General features: G+C 44.0%; 3 protein-coding genes across 4 annotated transcripts; 1 reads left to right on the forward strand and 2 right to left on the reverse strand.

Annotated features, from left to right (window-relative positions):
- Positions 1-5986: 5986 nt before the first annotated feature.
- On the reverse strand, positions 5987-8005 carry LOC129716663 (uncharacterized). Its single transcript, XM_055666498.1, has one exon. The coding sequence runs from the start codon at positions 8003-8005 to the stop codon at positions 5987-5989; it is 2019 nt and encodes a 672-aa protein (XP_055522473.1).
- Positions 8006-9908: 1903 nt separating this feature from the next.
- On the reverse strand, positions 9909-13792 carry LOC129716664 (uncharacterized). Its single transcript, XM_055666499.1, has 2 exons — positions 12209-13792; positions 9909-12137 (listed from the first exon to the last, which is right to left on the reverse strand). Exon 2 carries the CDS (start codon positions 11775-11777, stop codon positions 9909-9911), a length of 1869 nt encoding a protein of 622 aa, XP_055522474.1. The 5' UTR covers positions 11778-12137; positions 12209-13792.
- LOC129716588 (zinc finger protein 728-like) lies at positions 12963-14645 on the forward strand. 2 transcript variants are annotated; one of them, XM_055666433.1, is made up of 3 exons: positions 12963-13268; positions 13329-13435; positions 13563-14645. In XM_055666433.1, the coding sequence occupies exons 1-3, from the start codon at positions 13218-13220 to the stop codon at positions 14629-14631; spliced, it is 1227 nt and encodes a 408-aa protein (XP_055522408.1). In that variant the 5' UTR covers positions 12963-13217; the 3' UTR covers positions 14632-14645. The 2 variants fall into 2 exon arrangements, with proteins under 2 accessions (XP_055522408.1, XP_055522401.1); XM_055666426.1 differs by having other exon boundaries at positions 12965-13435.
- The last annotated feature ends 862 nt before the right edge of the window (positions 14646-15507 follow it).

The raw sequence follows: 15507 nt of genomic DNA on the forward strand, positions 1-15507 counted from the left end.
AAAGAGTGAAGTCTACAAAGCATATATCCCGAGACACTTGGTCTACATTTCTGGTATGATCGCAGGTATACCCACCGACATCGACGTAGAAGGCATTAAGGGCGATATTCAGTGCGACGTTCCTATTATTGACGTGGTGCGAATGACAAAGCCAGAGAACAACGAACGAATTCCGATTAACCGATTAATAGTGACTTTTAGAGCACACGAACTTCCAAACAACGTAAAACTGTTCTGCTGTTACAGTAAAGTCGCTGCATTCACTCCTAAAATTGTGGTTTGTCTCAAATGTTTGAGGCTTGGACACCGGGCAGATAACTGCAGAGGATTTAAGCGATGCGAACAGTGCACTGAACGACACGAAAATGAAGCAGAGTACAAAAGCTGCAAAAATGCACAATTGTGCATACATTGCAAAAGTGATAGTCACAAGTCAACCGACCAACATTGTCCTGAAAGAAAGAGGCAACACAATATTAAATCTCTAATGGCACGTAAAAATCTGACATTCGCAGAGGCACGTTTGCAATTTCCAGTTTTGAGTCAAAACATATACGAACCGTTGAGCAGAGTGGACGAGTTCCCAACGCTAGATGAAACATTCGCAAATATGACTAGAGACAAATACAAATGGAAGGACCCGTTAAGAGAACAATGGATTCGCACAAATCAAGAACGGAAAACGATCGATGCAGCGGTGAGACTACACAAAGAGCAGAACGACGCGAACAAAGCGCAAACACGGAAGCGACAACGCGAAAACCAGCCGACCTATCAAGCAGCCACCATAACAGAGCAGAGAAACAACATCATTGGAAACACGACAAATACCACCAACGGAGTTGCCTTAAACAACTCACTCGCCGTTTCGGACAAAGAACGATGGGAATCTATCATGAGAGAAGCACAAGAGACCACTAAACGGGCAACACACGAAATGTTGATGTCTTTCTATACTGAATTCATGGGAATGTTTGATTCTAACGAAAGATTGAAAGAAAAATTTATGTACTGTACCAACAAATACTTCAATTTAGCTAACTCGGTTGTTCTACCAAGTTCCTCAAATCAAAAATAAACAGCAGCTTTCGCGAATTTTAAAATATTTCAAGCAAACATTCAAAGCCTGTACAAGAACAAAGCTGAACTCCATCGAGTATTAAGTAGCCAAAACTACTCAGCAGCATTTCTCTCAGAAACATGGACTGACATGCAATTTGAGAATACTACAAAATATAATATAGGAAATTACCACCTTATTCCACATTCCAGGGATGACTGCTATGGCGGAGCGGCTATAGCATTATCCAGCAATATGAGCTTTTTGAAACTGCCATCACCACCCGTATCCAAATTTACACAGATTGTAATCATCCGAGTAAACAAGCCAGATATAGTACTTTCCTCAGTGTATATAAGTCCTTCGATACCGATGCAGGAGTTCGAGAATGACATTGCTAAAATATTCGATAATCTGAAAATATATAGCAAAGTGATCGTTGGAGGAGACTTCAACTCGCATCACTACGTATGGGGAGATGACATCTGCGACAAAAAGGAGAATTAGTCATGGAAGGCGTGAGTAATACCAACCTGTTGATTATAAACGATGGAACGAAAACTTATGTGCCGCCACAACTAAACGTAAGATCCACAGCAATAGACATAACGTTATGCTCGTCTCGTGCTCGTGCAAGACTTTGGAGTTGGAAGCCACCACATGGGGATCAAAGTCGAATGGAAATCAGACAAGGCGCTTAGTCCGAAGTTCTTCTACGACAAAAAACGGATATGTGAAGGAGTTGGCAACATAGACGAATCTCTCGTCAAAAACGCAAAAGATTTGGCAACACAAGTGCGAATCCTGCACAAGAAGCACAAAAAGAAAGACACTCGGGAATCCAAGTTCTGGTGGTCAAAAGCAGTTGACGAAGCATGGCAGGACAAAATCAATGCAAGAAAAATCTTCAACAAGAACTCCAGTATAGAAAATTTAATCAACTTTAAACGGAAATCCGCTATTTTTCAACGAAAAAAACGAGAAGAAATTAGGAAAAACTTCGAGGAATTCCCCGACGAAATAGGTCCATTTACGAGCTCAAAAGAACTTTGGCTAAAAATTGGACGCCTCACAGGGAAACGTACGATTCGAAAACAAAATAACACAATAATAGATGACGAAAACTTAGCTGAAACATTCCTAGACACGCATTTCGGTAAAAACGATGCACAACCAAACTACACATACAGACAGAATGATGTAGTCGAGAATACTGAAAATAAGCTGTTAAGCAGAGACAAATGGCTGCGCATCCTACACAACAAGAAAGGAACATCAGCACCAGGAGAAGATCGAATCTCCTACGCGCTACTTAGACATCTACAACCCTCAGTGATCGACAACATTGTTGAGGATATCAACAGCATGTGGATTAAGCATTGTCTAGATGATTCCCTTAAAATCATCAAAATAGTACCTATTCCAAAGCCCGGCAGAGACCACAGCCAACCAACAAACCATCGACCTATCTCATTAGTACCTACCATCACCAAAATAGCAAACTCTGCAATCCTAGAGCGACTTCAAGAGTCGCTGGACAAACGCAAAATATTACCAAACATGTCCTTCGATTTTCGCAAAGGTTTATCTTCGCAAACATGTTTATCCTTTGTGGTTAACTGGGTCAAGGAACAAAAACGTAACCGCCAGGTCACAGCACTAATATGCGTCGACTTAACGAACGCTTTCAACGCTGTAAAAACGAGTAAGCTGAAAGAAATCCTAACAGCGGCTGCTATCGAACCAGAAATTGTTATGTGGATTGTTTCATTCTTGCAAAACAGGACAATATGTTTGCAAATGAGAGATAAAGTGCTAAGCAGAACCATCAGCAATGGTCTCCCACAAGGCGACGTGCTATCACCAACGTTGTTTAACGTTTATACAATGGGCCTCCATGACATAAATACCGAAAATGTTGTTCTAGCGCAATTAGCCGATGACTTTGGAATACTCGTAAAAGGGAGAAACCTTGAAGAAGTCAACGAAAATGCCCAATCATATTTGGATCGATTTTTGGAAGAGACAAAAGAACTACACTTAGAAGTGAACCCGAATAAAACGAAAGCATTACTATTCCAAAATAATGATAAAATCCTAGATATATCTATAGCCGGAGAACCGATTGAAACCGTGCGAAATCATAAATACTTGGGCATCACGCTAGACAGATACATGAGCTTCGGTGTGCATATTAGGAATGTACCCACGAAGATACATGAACGATTGAATATGTTGAAAGTTTTGAGCGGAGTTAAAAGTGGAGCACATCCAGAAACAATGATGCGAATATACAAAGCTCTATGCGGGAGTGTCATGGAATATGGCTGCTCGTTGTACAACAACGCCAGAAAAACCAATAAAAGTATACTAGCTGTAGCCAACAATCAGTGTTTGAGAAAAGTCACGGGTGCAACTCGTTCAACTCCACTTAATGTATTATCAGCTATTAGTGGACAGGAACCTTTGGAACTGCGACACGAATTTGTAACTGCCAAGGAAATCGCCCGAAACATTTCAAGAGACACAGTGGTTGCCCGACAACTGAAGAGTATAGAATTACCCATTACCGACCCGGAGAGCTATACCCATATGGAAAGGATATATGCCGAATACCATGAAATTTTCGAACAAATTAGTCCCCTAACTACTATTGATCAAACTGAACCGGTTGATATACACGCATATCTGGATATGGTTCACAAGTCGAAACATAACTGCAATCCAATCGAACTAAAAATGAATGCGCTCTTCGTCATGAACGGAAGAAACAAGGGACGGAGAAGAACCTTCACAGATGCTTCTAAGGAGGGAAAAAAATGCGGCATAGGAGTCTGTATCGATGGCATCAATCAACGATACAGCACTCGTTCGAAGCACGAAGTCAGTATTACGTCGGCGGAATTGCTTGCCATCCGGCTGGCAGTTGGACAGATTGAAGAACATGAGCTGCACAACCAGGTGATTTACACAGATTCTAAATCAGCTTGCGTGATGCTAGAAAACGCTCAATAGTCCGGGAAAGATGAGAGCATTCTGAGTGACAACTTACAATCCTGTAGACGGTGGAACATGTCGATACAGTGGATTCCAAGTCACATTGGAATTCTTGGTAACGACATCGCAGATCAGCTGGCAAAGCTCGGTATTAACTCGGAAAACGAAATGGAAAATAATATTCTGCTGCAAGATGCTATGTTTCTCCTGAAGCAATCTCTTAGCGAAAAGACCAATGACTGGTACATGATTTACTCCTCAGAAAAGGGAAGACAGTTCTTTGCTCTACAACCATCGTTCAACAACAAACTGTGGTATACTAAAGTGGATCTGAAAGGAAAAGAGGTAAAATTAATTAACCGTTTAATGTCCGGGCATGATTTTTCCAAGCCCTGGCTAGCGCGTATGAGAATATTAACAGATCCCAATTGTGAATTATGCGGCATCCAAGAAACTGCCGAGCATTTAATAATGCATTGTCCGCGATACGCATCCCTACGGAGAAAATACAGTTACAATCAGAAATATAACACACTAACAAATTTGCTGAAAACGGCTACAGAAAACACCAAAAACACGGATTTGCTTCGCGAAGTAACTGATTTTGTAAAGAAGGCGAAAATCTCACTGTGATCGTTACCTAAGGGATCATTCAAATAATACATAACGCTCTAGGGGGTGGGGGGGTATTCAGCGGAGCGTTATATTGCATGTGGCAAACATGTAAAATTGCGTTACATGGGGGTGGGTGGGTATTGAAAATTGCCAAATTCCGCGTTATGTAATATTTGAATGGTTCCTAAGACAAGACGCGACAGCTGGCTTTTTATTTTTCTTTTCGTAACGGCCGTCATCCCCGTCGAAATTTTTTTGAACGTTCCATACCGCTGATGCCAGAATGATTATTTTTAACAACTTCTGCAGGTCAATGAAAATAAAACAAATTAAAATTGCAATATACAGGCGAATAATACTCAATTCTTATTTATTATTTTATGTTCAATAAAGCATACTTCTACTATCAAATTTTTTCTTCCTAAGTTTCTTGGTACCCAAATTTTTTCTTTCTAAGTTTCTTAGACTTTAACCGAAATAGTAAAAAACGATTAATCAATGCATTTTTAAAGTTATTGTTCGGATGACTAAATTTTTCAAAGCTGCACTTTTGGAGTGGCTCAAAAACTAGAATATGCATTTGAATTACAATTTTGTTTACGATTTACATGATCATTACTTACTCAAATAGTCTTCTCCTTCCTTACGATACTTCCTTCCTGAACTCTTTCTACGGTATACTCCTTTCCCGCTTATTTTTCCTATCATTTAATGCATTTATTAATAATTTTACTTGTTACTTTCTTCTCTCTACAGATACTCACAATCAATCACCGTACCAGTCTACGTGACGTTACGGTACTACTCTGGATGGTCAATCGCAGTGTTTCAACCTAGGTAAGTATTTTCATGTTATTTTCTAGCATTTCATCACTATATAAATTTTCTTTAATTTTTTACTTACAGGTCCTCAATCAAAGGATATTTATTCTATTTTTCACTACGGTCCGATCCGGTTCTTCGGTTAAAGTGTGCTACGAAACTGGTAAGTTTTTATTTGTATAAATGATATATTTCCACTACTAGCTTTATTTTAATTTTTTGCTTACAGGTGTCGAGACCAACTAGGTTCACCAAGATTTTCACCTCCTTACTCCTAACACTTATTATAATCCCGAAAGTTTATAATTAAACAGTTGATTAAATCACGTTAGCTTGATATAGCGAAACTTTGTTTGTTTTTCTTTTTCCTCCTCTCCTGCTAGTCAGTTTCCGCTGTCGATCTATCCATGACAGATGAGCGTGTTGGCATATTTTTCATTTGCGTTGTTTTGTTTTCGTTTCGTGCGAAACGGTACTCGCCAATTTTACCGTCTACAGTTGATGCCCGGTGATGCGAACATTCCCCTGCCCGTAACATCCGGTAGAGCTTTCTGTACTTCCGGATTTACCATCCTGTATCTCCATCACCGCCAGAGTAGCCACGCCTCGTCGATACACTTTACCATCCGCTGTTCTTACTTCCGCTTGTCGTATTCTTCCATCGGCTCCCTTTACGACTGCCTGTACGCGTCCTCGTCTCCAATACTTCCGGTTCTTGCCTTCCACCAGGAAGACTAGATCTCCGACTTCCAGTGGCTTCGTGTCCTCGAACCATTTCGGGCGATGATTAAGAGTCGGCAAGTACTCCTGCGACCACCGGTCCCAAAATTTTCTGGCCAGGCCCCGCGATCGGTAATACATGTTGCGCAAAGCTTCATAATATTGATCCGGGTTGTCCAAAACTGCGCCTTCTTTGGTCACTGTTCCACGGATGAAATGGTTTGGTGATAGAGCTTCTTCATCGGCGGACTCCTGTGGAATATAAGTGAGTGGTCGGGTATTGATTAAATCCTCAGCTTCTGCCAAGGCCGTGATGAGAATCTCATCAGTCAACCTCCGCCCGTCATCCAGGACCCTCAAAGCTTCTTTGACGGACCGTACCATCCTCTCCCAGACACCGCCCATGTGTGGTGTACCGGGAGGGTTGAAATGCCAGGCTGTGATGGACGAAGTGACCCTTTCCGCACACTCTTTGTGGATCTTCTCGATCTCCTTGGTCATCACGGTGTTCGCTCCATGGAAACACGTAGCGTTGTCGGAGAATATGTGTTCGGGAGTGCCTCGCTTGCTCGAGAAACGTCTGATAGCCATCAGGCAGGACTGCGAGCTCAAACGGTACACTACGTCCAAATGCACAGCCCTCACAGCCATGCACGTAAAAACCGCTACCCATCTCTTCTCTATCCGCCGACCTATGGCTACCTCTACTGGTCCTAAATAATCGACACCTACTGCACTAAATGGTCGAAGATGAGAAGTGGTGCGTTGAACGGGTAACGGTGCCATCAAGGGAGCAGCCGGAACACATCGATTCACCTTGCACCACACACATGCCTCGGTCGCTCGTCGAATCGCTGTACGTGCGTTCTGGATCCAGAATTTCTGACGGAGCTCATTGAACACGGTCTCCCTGTAAGCATGACCGTATTTTTCGTGGTAATGTAGAATTAGCTTCTGCGTTATCTCTTGTTTCCCCGATAGGATGATAGGGAATTTCTTGTCGAACGGGATCGCTTCATTGGACTCTATCCTTCCTCGTACTCGCAACACCCCTTCAGTGTCCAGGATTGGAGAACGTCTGTACAGAATGCTGGATTTCTCGATTTTCTTCGGTGGCTCACCCGCTTCTAGCTCGAGATTTGCTGTAAGTATATCCATCTCAGCCGGAAAACTGGCGAATTGCGACTGCTTCCAAAGGATTATCTCTGCTAGTCGAAGCTCTTCTTGTTGAAGAGGTTGCTGAATCGTGGAAAACCGTGCTTTTATTAATCGTAGATGATGAGCCGTAGCCTGCGAAGTCAATGTTGGCTTACCGGCCTTTTTCCGGCGACAGTTGGCGACGAACCGGGCCACGGTAGCGGTTACCCGCACCAGTTTCGTCCATCGAGAAACAGCACTCACGTTGACCACTTCATGGAACGTCACTAAACCTCTTGCCTCTTCGGTAGTTTCCTCGAGTTGATCGATAATGGGCCACTGGTTGGGCGGTAGAAACAGCATCTTCGGACCATTCACCCAATCCGAATCGTTTTGCAACGGAGGTCCACGGCCCCATTTCGTGAGCACATCCGCGATGTTCTGTTTAGTTGGTACCCATCGCCAGTCCCTCATGTTGGTTACTTCCAGTATCTCCCCCACTTTGAAGGCGACGAACTGTTTGTATTTGAACTGATCTGACTGAAGCCACGACAGTACAGTTCGGGAGTCGGTCCACAGTATGGTGCGATCGATATCCAGCGTAGTGGTTTCCAGGAAAGTTTGGCTCATTCGTGCTCCGAGGCCGGCAGCCATCAGTTCCAACCTGGGAATCGACTGACGCTTAAGCGGCGTTCACTTCTCCATCGACGACCGACCGTAGATATGCCACGCAACCATAAGCATGTTCGCTCGCTTCCGAAAAAGTGTGTAGCTCGAGGGACTCCACCGACGAAGATTCAGCATCACCCAGATAACATCTTGGAATTCGTAATGCTTCGACTTCCGGAAGCAATCCAATCCACTGCTGCCAAAGGTTCCAGCCACAATCGTCAATTTCTTGGTCCCATTCGCAACCGCTTCGCCAGAGATGTTGGACGAGCATCTTCCCATGGATTGTAAATGGAGACAGTAGCCCCAAAGGGTCGAAGAAGCCCATAACGCAGCTGAGAACGATTCGCTTCGTAGGCCGCTTTTCACCGCTAAAATAAGCTTGCATCTCCGGTCGGGAGGTTACGGAGAAGGCAAACGCATCCGCTTCTTGCTCCCAGCTTATCCCGAGTACCCGTTCGTTGTGCTCCTGCTTATCCTGGTTGAAAACGACTGATCCCCCAGCTTTAGCGTCTCCTAACGCAGTCAGGACCTCAGGTGAATTTGACACCCAATTCCGAATGTCAAACCCGGCTTGCTTATGGATGATCCTCACCTGTTTCGCTCGTTCTACCGCTTCCTCAACCGTGTCGACGCTGTCGAAGTAGTCATCGACATAATGCCGCTTAATGATGGCCGCTGCTGCTTCCGGAAACCGCCCGGCATGTTCCTCTGCATTCCGATTCTTGACGTACTGTGCTGACGCAGGCGAGCACGTTGAACCAAACGTAGCGACGTCCATCACGTACACTTTCGGTTCTTCTGCTCTGTTGTTTCGAAACAGGAATCGTTGAGCTGACTTATCTTTCGCGATTATCTCCATTTGATGGTACATCTCACGGATGTCTCCTCCGAAAGCGATCCGCCGCTCCCGGAAGATGAGAAGCACTGACATAAGCGGCACTAGTAGGTCCGGCCCTTTCAACAGCATTGAGTTAAGGGAAATTCCTTGGACCGTCGCGGCCGCGTCCCAGATGAGTCGGATTTTTCCCGGTTTCTTCGGATTCAGGACTACATTTAGCGGGAGATACCATGTCCTCTCGGGATCTGCAGAGCGCAGTTCTTCTTTGGTGGCTTCATGGGCGTATTTTTTAGCTTGATACTCGTCGATCTGGTTCCGAACGTTTCGATATAACTCTGGTGATCTTTCCAGCTTTTTCTCCAACTGCATTAGCCGCTTCAGTGCCATAGGGTAGCTGTCCGGGAAGCTGACGTCATCCTTGGCCCAAAGGAGTCCCGTCTCGAAACGGTTCCCTACGCGCTTCGTGGTTTGCTCCAATATAGACCGAGCCCTTTTGTCTTCAGCTGATTCTCGGTGCACCCGTACTACGGACTAATCAAGTGCATAATGGGATTTGAGTAGATCGTGAAGATCTTCGTTAGAGACCTGCTGGTGGTATCCCAGATAGCTGCCCTGCGACTCAGGCGATACTCTTCGTGGCCCGTACACTGTCCAGCCGAGTTGGCACCGTACTGCGATCGGCTCACTCGTAGTGCCAATCTTCGCTTCCAGAGGAGCGAAGGCGTGAATGTTGCTGAGCCCTATCAGAATTCCTGGTCGACCTTCATATGAACTGATCGGCAATCCCCGCATATGGTCATACTGCGCCACTAGTTCGTCAGCCTTGAGTGTCTGGTGTGGTAGTCTCAGCTTGTCGACCGTATACACTGACTGCAGCAAAGTCTTCTCCGCATTCTCCTCATCAGCAGCAGAAGTCCACAGGTTCATACGCCTGGAGTTCTTTTCTACACGATAAACGTCCGCCGTCCAGTTAAGCACTAGCTTTTCCTTCACTCCGCCTAGCCCCAAACGATCAGCCAACTCAGTCTCTATCAACGTGATGGAAGCTCATTCGTCTAGGAACGCAAGCACAGCCAGTGATCTTTCTCCGCAGTGAATCATAACTGGGATCATTCGGAACATCATGGTACCGCTGGGTTTGATGTGTGCGTGCATGGCAACTGCCGTTGTGGCCGGATGAATCAGTGGATTGTGCGGGTCTCCGCAATCATCGACGTCGCACCGAATCTTGAAACGACATTGCCCACTGTGTTCATTCAAACAGACCTTGCACAGTTTCCATTTGCTCACGATCTTCATTCGATCCGCAAAGGGCATATTTTTAAAGTCCTGGCAGAACCTTAGCCGATGGTCGTCTCGTTTGCACGCTTTACACGGCTTCTGCCTCTTCCGATCGTTCCGCCCGTGGGACTCGTTCGCCTCGCTGTGGCTGTATAGAGCAGCTTTCTCCTTCGGCTTGGATCTTGCACTCGTACCAACTGCAGCTTTGGTGTCCGGCTTGTAATCGTAGTTGACGTTCACCTCGCATGCATCGGACACAATCTTGGAGATGAAATCCGTGAACGTTCGCAGCGTCACCTCCTTCTTCTTCCGTTTGTAGTGCAACCACTGTCGCTTTTCTCCGTCCGGGAGCTTATTGACCAAATCCTGAATCAGGATTGGATTCACAAGGTGCAGTGTGAGCTCAGCAGCCTCCAAATGCTCGCAGAGCTGCTCTACTGCATTTCCGAAGGGGATAAAACTGGCCAACCGGTCGGTTTTCGGCGAATCCAACTTACGAACCTTCTCGAGATGGTTTTGAAGCAGTTGCTCAGGGCGGCCATAAAGCTGTCGCAGCTTCGCGATTACCCTTGGAACCGATTTAGGGAGCAGTAGTTGTCCACGAACCGACTCGAGTGCAGCACCCTTTAAGCTTTCCTGGAGTCTCACCAAGTTCTCTACATCCGAATAGCCACAAGCTTCGTTTGACGCTTGGTAGGCCCCGAAAAACAAAGGCCACTCTTCCGGTTTTCCGGTAAAGGTGGGAAGTTTTCTAGTGAGCCCGTTCCTGGCGCTCAACTGGGCTTTACTCGGCCCGGCACGCTGGTGCCCCTGCCCGTTTTGAGAGCTGATCTGGCTTTTCCTATCGCCTTCCAAGTCGACGGTTTTTTCCTCGTCGTCGTCATCGGAATCATCGGAGCTGTAATCGTCTTCATCACTCTCGACACCACTGTTGATATTCTCGAGGCGATCGAGATTTTCCTTCGTAGGCTTGCCAGGCTTTATTCCCTCCGGAGATTGCTTCGAGGTAGTTGCTTGGTCGTCTTGGCCTCTGGGTTTCTGATTTTTAATCTTCGACTTTTCCTGTACTTCTATCTTCTCCATACGCCTTTCCAGCTCGGAGATTTTCTCGCGATGCTCGTCTTCCATCGCCTTCATTTGCTCGAAGTGCATTCGTTTTTCCCGCAATTCCGCTTCGAATAGCGTACGTTTTTCCTCCATTTCCACTTCGCGCAAGTCCCTGGCGGCTTCCAGCTGCTTTTCGCGTAACATTCGCTCTAGGTGCATTTGCTTCTCCTTCAGTGCGTTGTTGATTTCCAACTCCTTCTGCTTGATCAACCATTCGGCTTCCATTTCCTCCTCCTTACGTTTCCTTTCCGCTTCCATAGCTTTCAGCTTCTCGGCGACGGTTGGAGGAATGGGAGTGGCATTTTTTTTCTCACGGGTCTTCTTCAGCTTTTCCTGACAAACTGCTTGGCACGACGCATCCGGACAGAACCACTTCTTGTCCTTTTTCGGCACCGTATTTACACCCACGCAGCGCGTGTGATACCAGCGGTCGCAGTTATCACAGGCAATCATAGCCTCATTCTCCGTCGAAATTTGTCCACATTGTTCGCAGGGGGTAGCAGTCAAGTCCAGGGATTTGCTACTCATCGTGGTTGAGGCCTCCGAAATCTCGTTATTTGATTTTTGAGAATGTTCGGATGACTAAATTTTTCAAAGCTGCACTTTTGGAGTGGCTCAAAAACTAGAATATGCATTTGAATTACAATTTTGTTTACGATTTACATGATCATTACTTACTCAAATAGTCTCCTCCTTCCTTACGATACTTCCTTCCTGAACTCTTTCTACGGTATACTCCTTTCCCGCTTATTTTTCCTATCATTTAATGCATTTATTAATAATTTTACTTGTTACTTTCTTCTCTCTACAGATACTCACAATCAATCACCGTACCAGTCTACGTGACGTTACGGTACTACTCTGGATGGTCAATCGCAGTGTTTCAACCTAGGTAAGTATTTTCATGTTATTTTCTAGCATTTCATCACTATATAAATTTTCTTTAATTTTTTACTTACAGGTCCTCAATCAAAGGATATTTATTCTATTTTTCACTACGGTCCGATCCGGTTCTTCGGTTAAAGTGTGCTACGAAACTGGTAAGTTTTTATTTGTATAAATGATATATTTCCACTACTAGCTTTATTTTAATTTTTTGCTTACAGGTGTCGAGACCAACTAGGTTCACCAAGATTTTCACCTCCTCACTCCTAACACTTATTATAATCCCGAAAGTTTATAATTAAACAGTTGATTAAATCACGTTAGCTTGATATAGCGAAACTTTGTTTATGTTTTTCTTTTTCCTCTTCTCCTGCTAGTCAGTTTCCGCTGTCGATCTATCCATGACAGATGAGCGTGTTGGCATATTTTTCATTTGCGTTGTTTTGTTTTCGTTTCGTGCGAAACGGTACTCGCCAATTTTACCGTCTACGGTTGATGCCCGGTGATGCGAACAGTTATAATAGTGAAATACATTACTCGGTAATATCATGTACCTTGCATACTTTTGCATCATTATTTATGAACAATCATAATAGCTAAATTATGACTCTCCAACATCACTACTTTACAGTGAAAAGTAACCTCGTTGTATTTTCTACGTGACGATTGCGTTATCGGATTCAGCCAATCAGCAGCCAATTCAAATTGGTTGAATGTAACGGTGACCAGCTGTCACGTCTTGTCTTAGATCGTTACAGTTACTGGCAGGCGATGCCCGCTGTAAACCAGGGGTAACGCACATGCACATTACATAGATACAAAATAAACACGTTATTGGTGAGCACACGGTGTCCATACGGACGTTAAACCATACACAGGGCATATAGTCACAGCAACCAGCCCTTTACACACAGAGCTGTCAAAAGACGGCTCAAACGAGAATCAAGAAGAAGAAGAAATACACTAAAAGACTGGCGTACGAATTGAAAAATAACTTTTGGTTTTTAGGATAGTCTATAAAATTCTTGCTTTCTGGCTAGAGTTTTGATTATTCTTTGTTAGTGTGCTATTGTGCGAACGGAAATGGTAGAATCTGTTTCAACAAAAATGGAGAAAGAATCTGGCGCGATAAAGGTGGAAGAGTTCTCGACACTCGATTCTTTGTTGAATGTTATAAAGTCTGATCTATCACAGACATGTGCAGTGGAAGGTGAACCTGCAATCGACAGCACTCACGACAAAACCGGTAGAACGGAGACGGTTGCAGCAGTAGATGGTAAAAGTGCCACTTCTAGTCCAAGGTAACTTAGTTTCGAAGGTTTTCGAAGTCAATGTTTTGCCTAATTCAACACACTTCCAGAAACTCGTTTAGTAAAGAAGATAAGTCTTAATCATCCAACGATCCTCAATCTTTTTCTACCGTTTTAGCAACACAACTGAATTGAAAGCGAGTCCTAAAGCGCATCATACAGGAGAAAAACATTACAGGTGCGATATATGCAAGAAAGCTTTCTTCCTTGAAAGGCAACTGCGGGTTCATATGACGAAACACATCTCGGAACGTTCCCACAAATGTCTCATTTGTGGGAAAGCGTTTAGGAATAAACCGTACCTTTCGAAACATACGCGCCTCCACAGTGACGAGCGACGATACAGATGTGACATCTGTGGCAAAGAATACAAATCAGCAAGTAATCTTAATCCACACAAGAAGTATCACACAAGCGGCGATGATGAATTGCACAAATGCACCATTTGTGGGAAAAGATTTGTTTATCCCTCTACTCTTTTAAAACATATGCAGACTCACAGTGACGAGCGACAGTACAGATGCGACATCTGCGGCAAGGATTATAAATCAGCTAATCATTTAAATCAACACAGGAAATATCACACATCCCATGAGCATGAACTGCACAAGTGCGCCAATTGTGGAAAAGGTTTCGTGCATCGATATGAACTCGTACTACATATGTACACTCATAGTGGCGAACGATTATTCCACTGTGACATCTGTGGAAAATCGTACAAATTAGCAAGTAATCTCAATAACCACAAGAAGTATCACACATCCAGTGAAAAAGACCTGCACAGATGCGACTTTTGTGGGAAAGGCTTCGTGCATCGCTACGCACTCGTAGAACATCTGGACATTCACAGTGACGTGCGTCGGTTTAAGTGTGACATCTGTGGCAAGCAGTACAAAACAAGAGGAGTTCTCAATCAGCACAGGAAGACACATGAAAGCAAACATTCGTTCAAATGCGACGAAACATTTACCAAAGCCCTCAAGCTTAGCGATCATAAATTACATCATACAGGGGAGAAAAATTACAGCTGTGATATATGTAAAAAAGCTTTCTGTCTGAAAATGCAGCTAAGGGTTCATATGACGCAACACATCTCGGATCGCCCCCATAAATGCCTCGTTTGCGGAAGATCGTTCAGTTTCAAATCTTCCCTCGCAAGACATAAGCACCTTCACAATGATGAGTAGCGGTATCTGTGGCAAGAAAGCTGAATCTCAATAACCATATGAACAACAAACACACGCCAGCAAAGCGTTGGTGCTCTATTTCGTTTTGGAACTCGATTTTCTGTTTATTAGATACGAACTTCGTGGCCAACTGTTATTATACAGGACAATTGTGGGGCTGGTGCTAAGATCCTATTGACACTAAAAGATTCTCCCGCGGTAATACTCGAACATACGACGGAGACTGGCTTGTGAGACCAGTATCGTATTTCGAAGAGCTGGGAGTGGCCGCAGGAAAACACACTATTTAGCTGTCGCAGTTAAACCAAACAAAAAATCTTTCAATAAAAGTGTATGTGAAATGCTAGTACACCTTTGTAGCACATGAAAGATGCACACAAATTTGCGGATATATATTTAATAAACTGTCAGCCGTGCTGACATTTCGATCTCAAACTCCAAAGTGTTTAGTTGTGCTTTGGCCAGTGATTCGAAAATCTTACTTGTTGATTTTATTGCCATGATTAACTCCACATTTTCGATCTACTTCCAATGAATGGAATCATCGCACTTCATTTGAAATGCCACCTATTTTACTCAACTGTGGAAACTGCAAAAATCTAAAGGTTCACTACGTAGAAACGAACGTGATAATTTCCTACCGTGTACCCAATGCTAGAATGACAACAAAATGATCAAGCATGGTGAGGTGAATTTCTATATATAGTTGGCGAAGTTGATAAACAGTTTCACCCGCATGAAGTGCAGCTGCGGTAAGATTTGAAAAACAAATTTCTGTCTTTTTAGGATAGTCTAGAAGTGTAAAAATAGAAAATTGTTCTTGTGAGTGCGCGTTCGTGCGAAAGGAAATAGGGGAATCTTTTTTAATAAAAATCC

Source organism: Wyeomyia smithii, chromosome 1, assembly GCF_029784165.1.
Source record: "Wyeomyia smithii strain HCP4-BCI-WySm-NY-G18 chromosome 1, ASM2978416v1, whole genome shotgun sequence".
NCBI classification, from domain to species: domain Eukaryota; kingdom Metazoa; phylum Arthropoda; class Insecta; order Diptera; family Culicidae; genus Wyeomyia; species Wyeomyia smithii.

Bases quoted from the DNA above. Each gene is read 5' to 3' on its own strand.
- LOC129716588 (XM_055666426.1), top strand. From the start codon at position 13,218: ATGGTAGAATCTGTTTCAACAAAAATGGAGAAAGAATCTGGCGCGATA. The intron at 13,436-13,562 runs GTAACTTAGTTT...CTACCGTTTTAG, and splicing joins AGTGCCACTTCTAGTCCAAG to CAACACAACTGAATTGAAAG.
- LOC129716663 (XM_055666498.1), bottom strand. From the start codon at position 8,005: ATGGCTGCCGGCCTCGGAGCACGAATGAGCCAAACTTTCCTGGAAACC.
- LOC129716664 (XM_055666499.1), bottom strand. From the start codon at position 11,777: ATGAGTAGCAAATCCCTGGACTTGACTGCTACCCCCTGCGAACAATGT.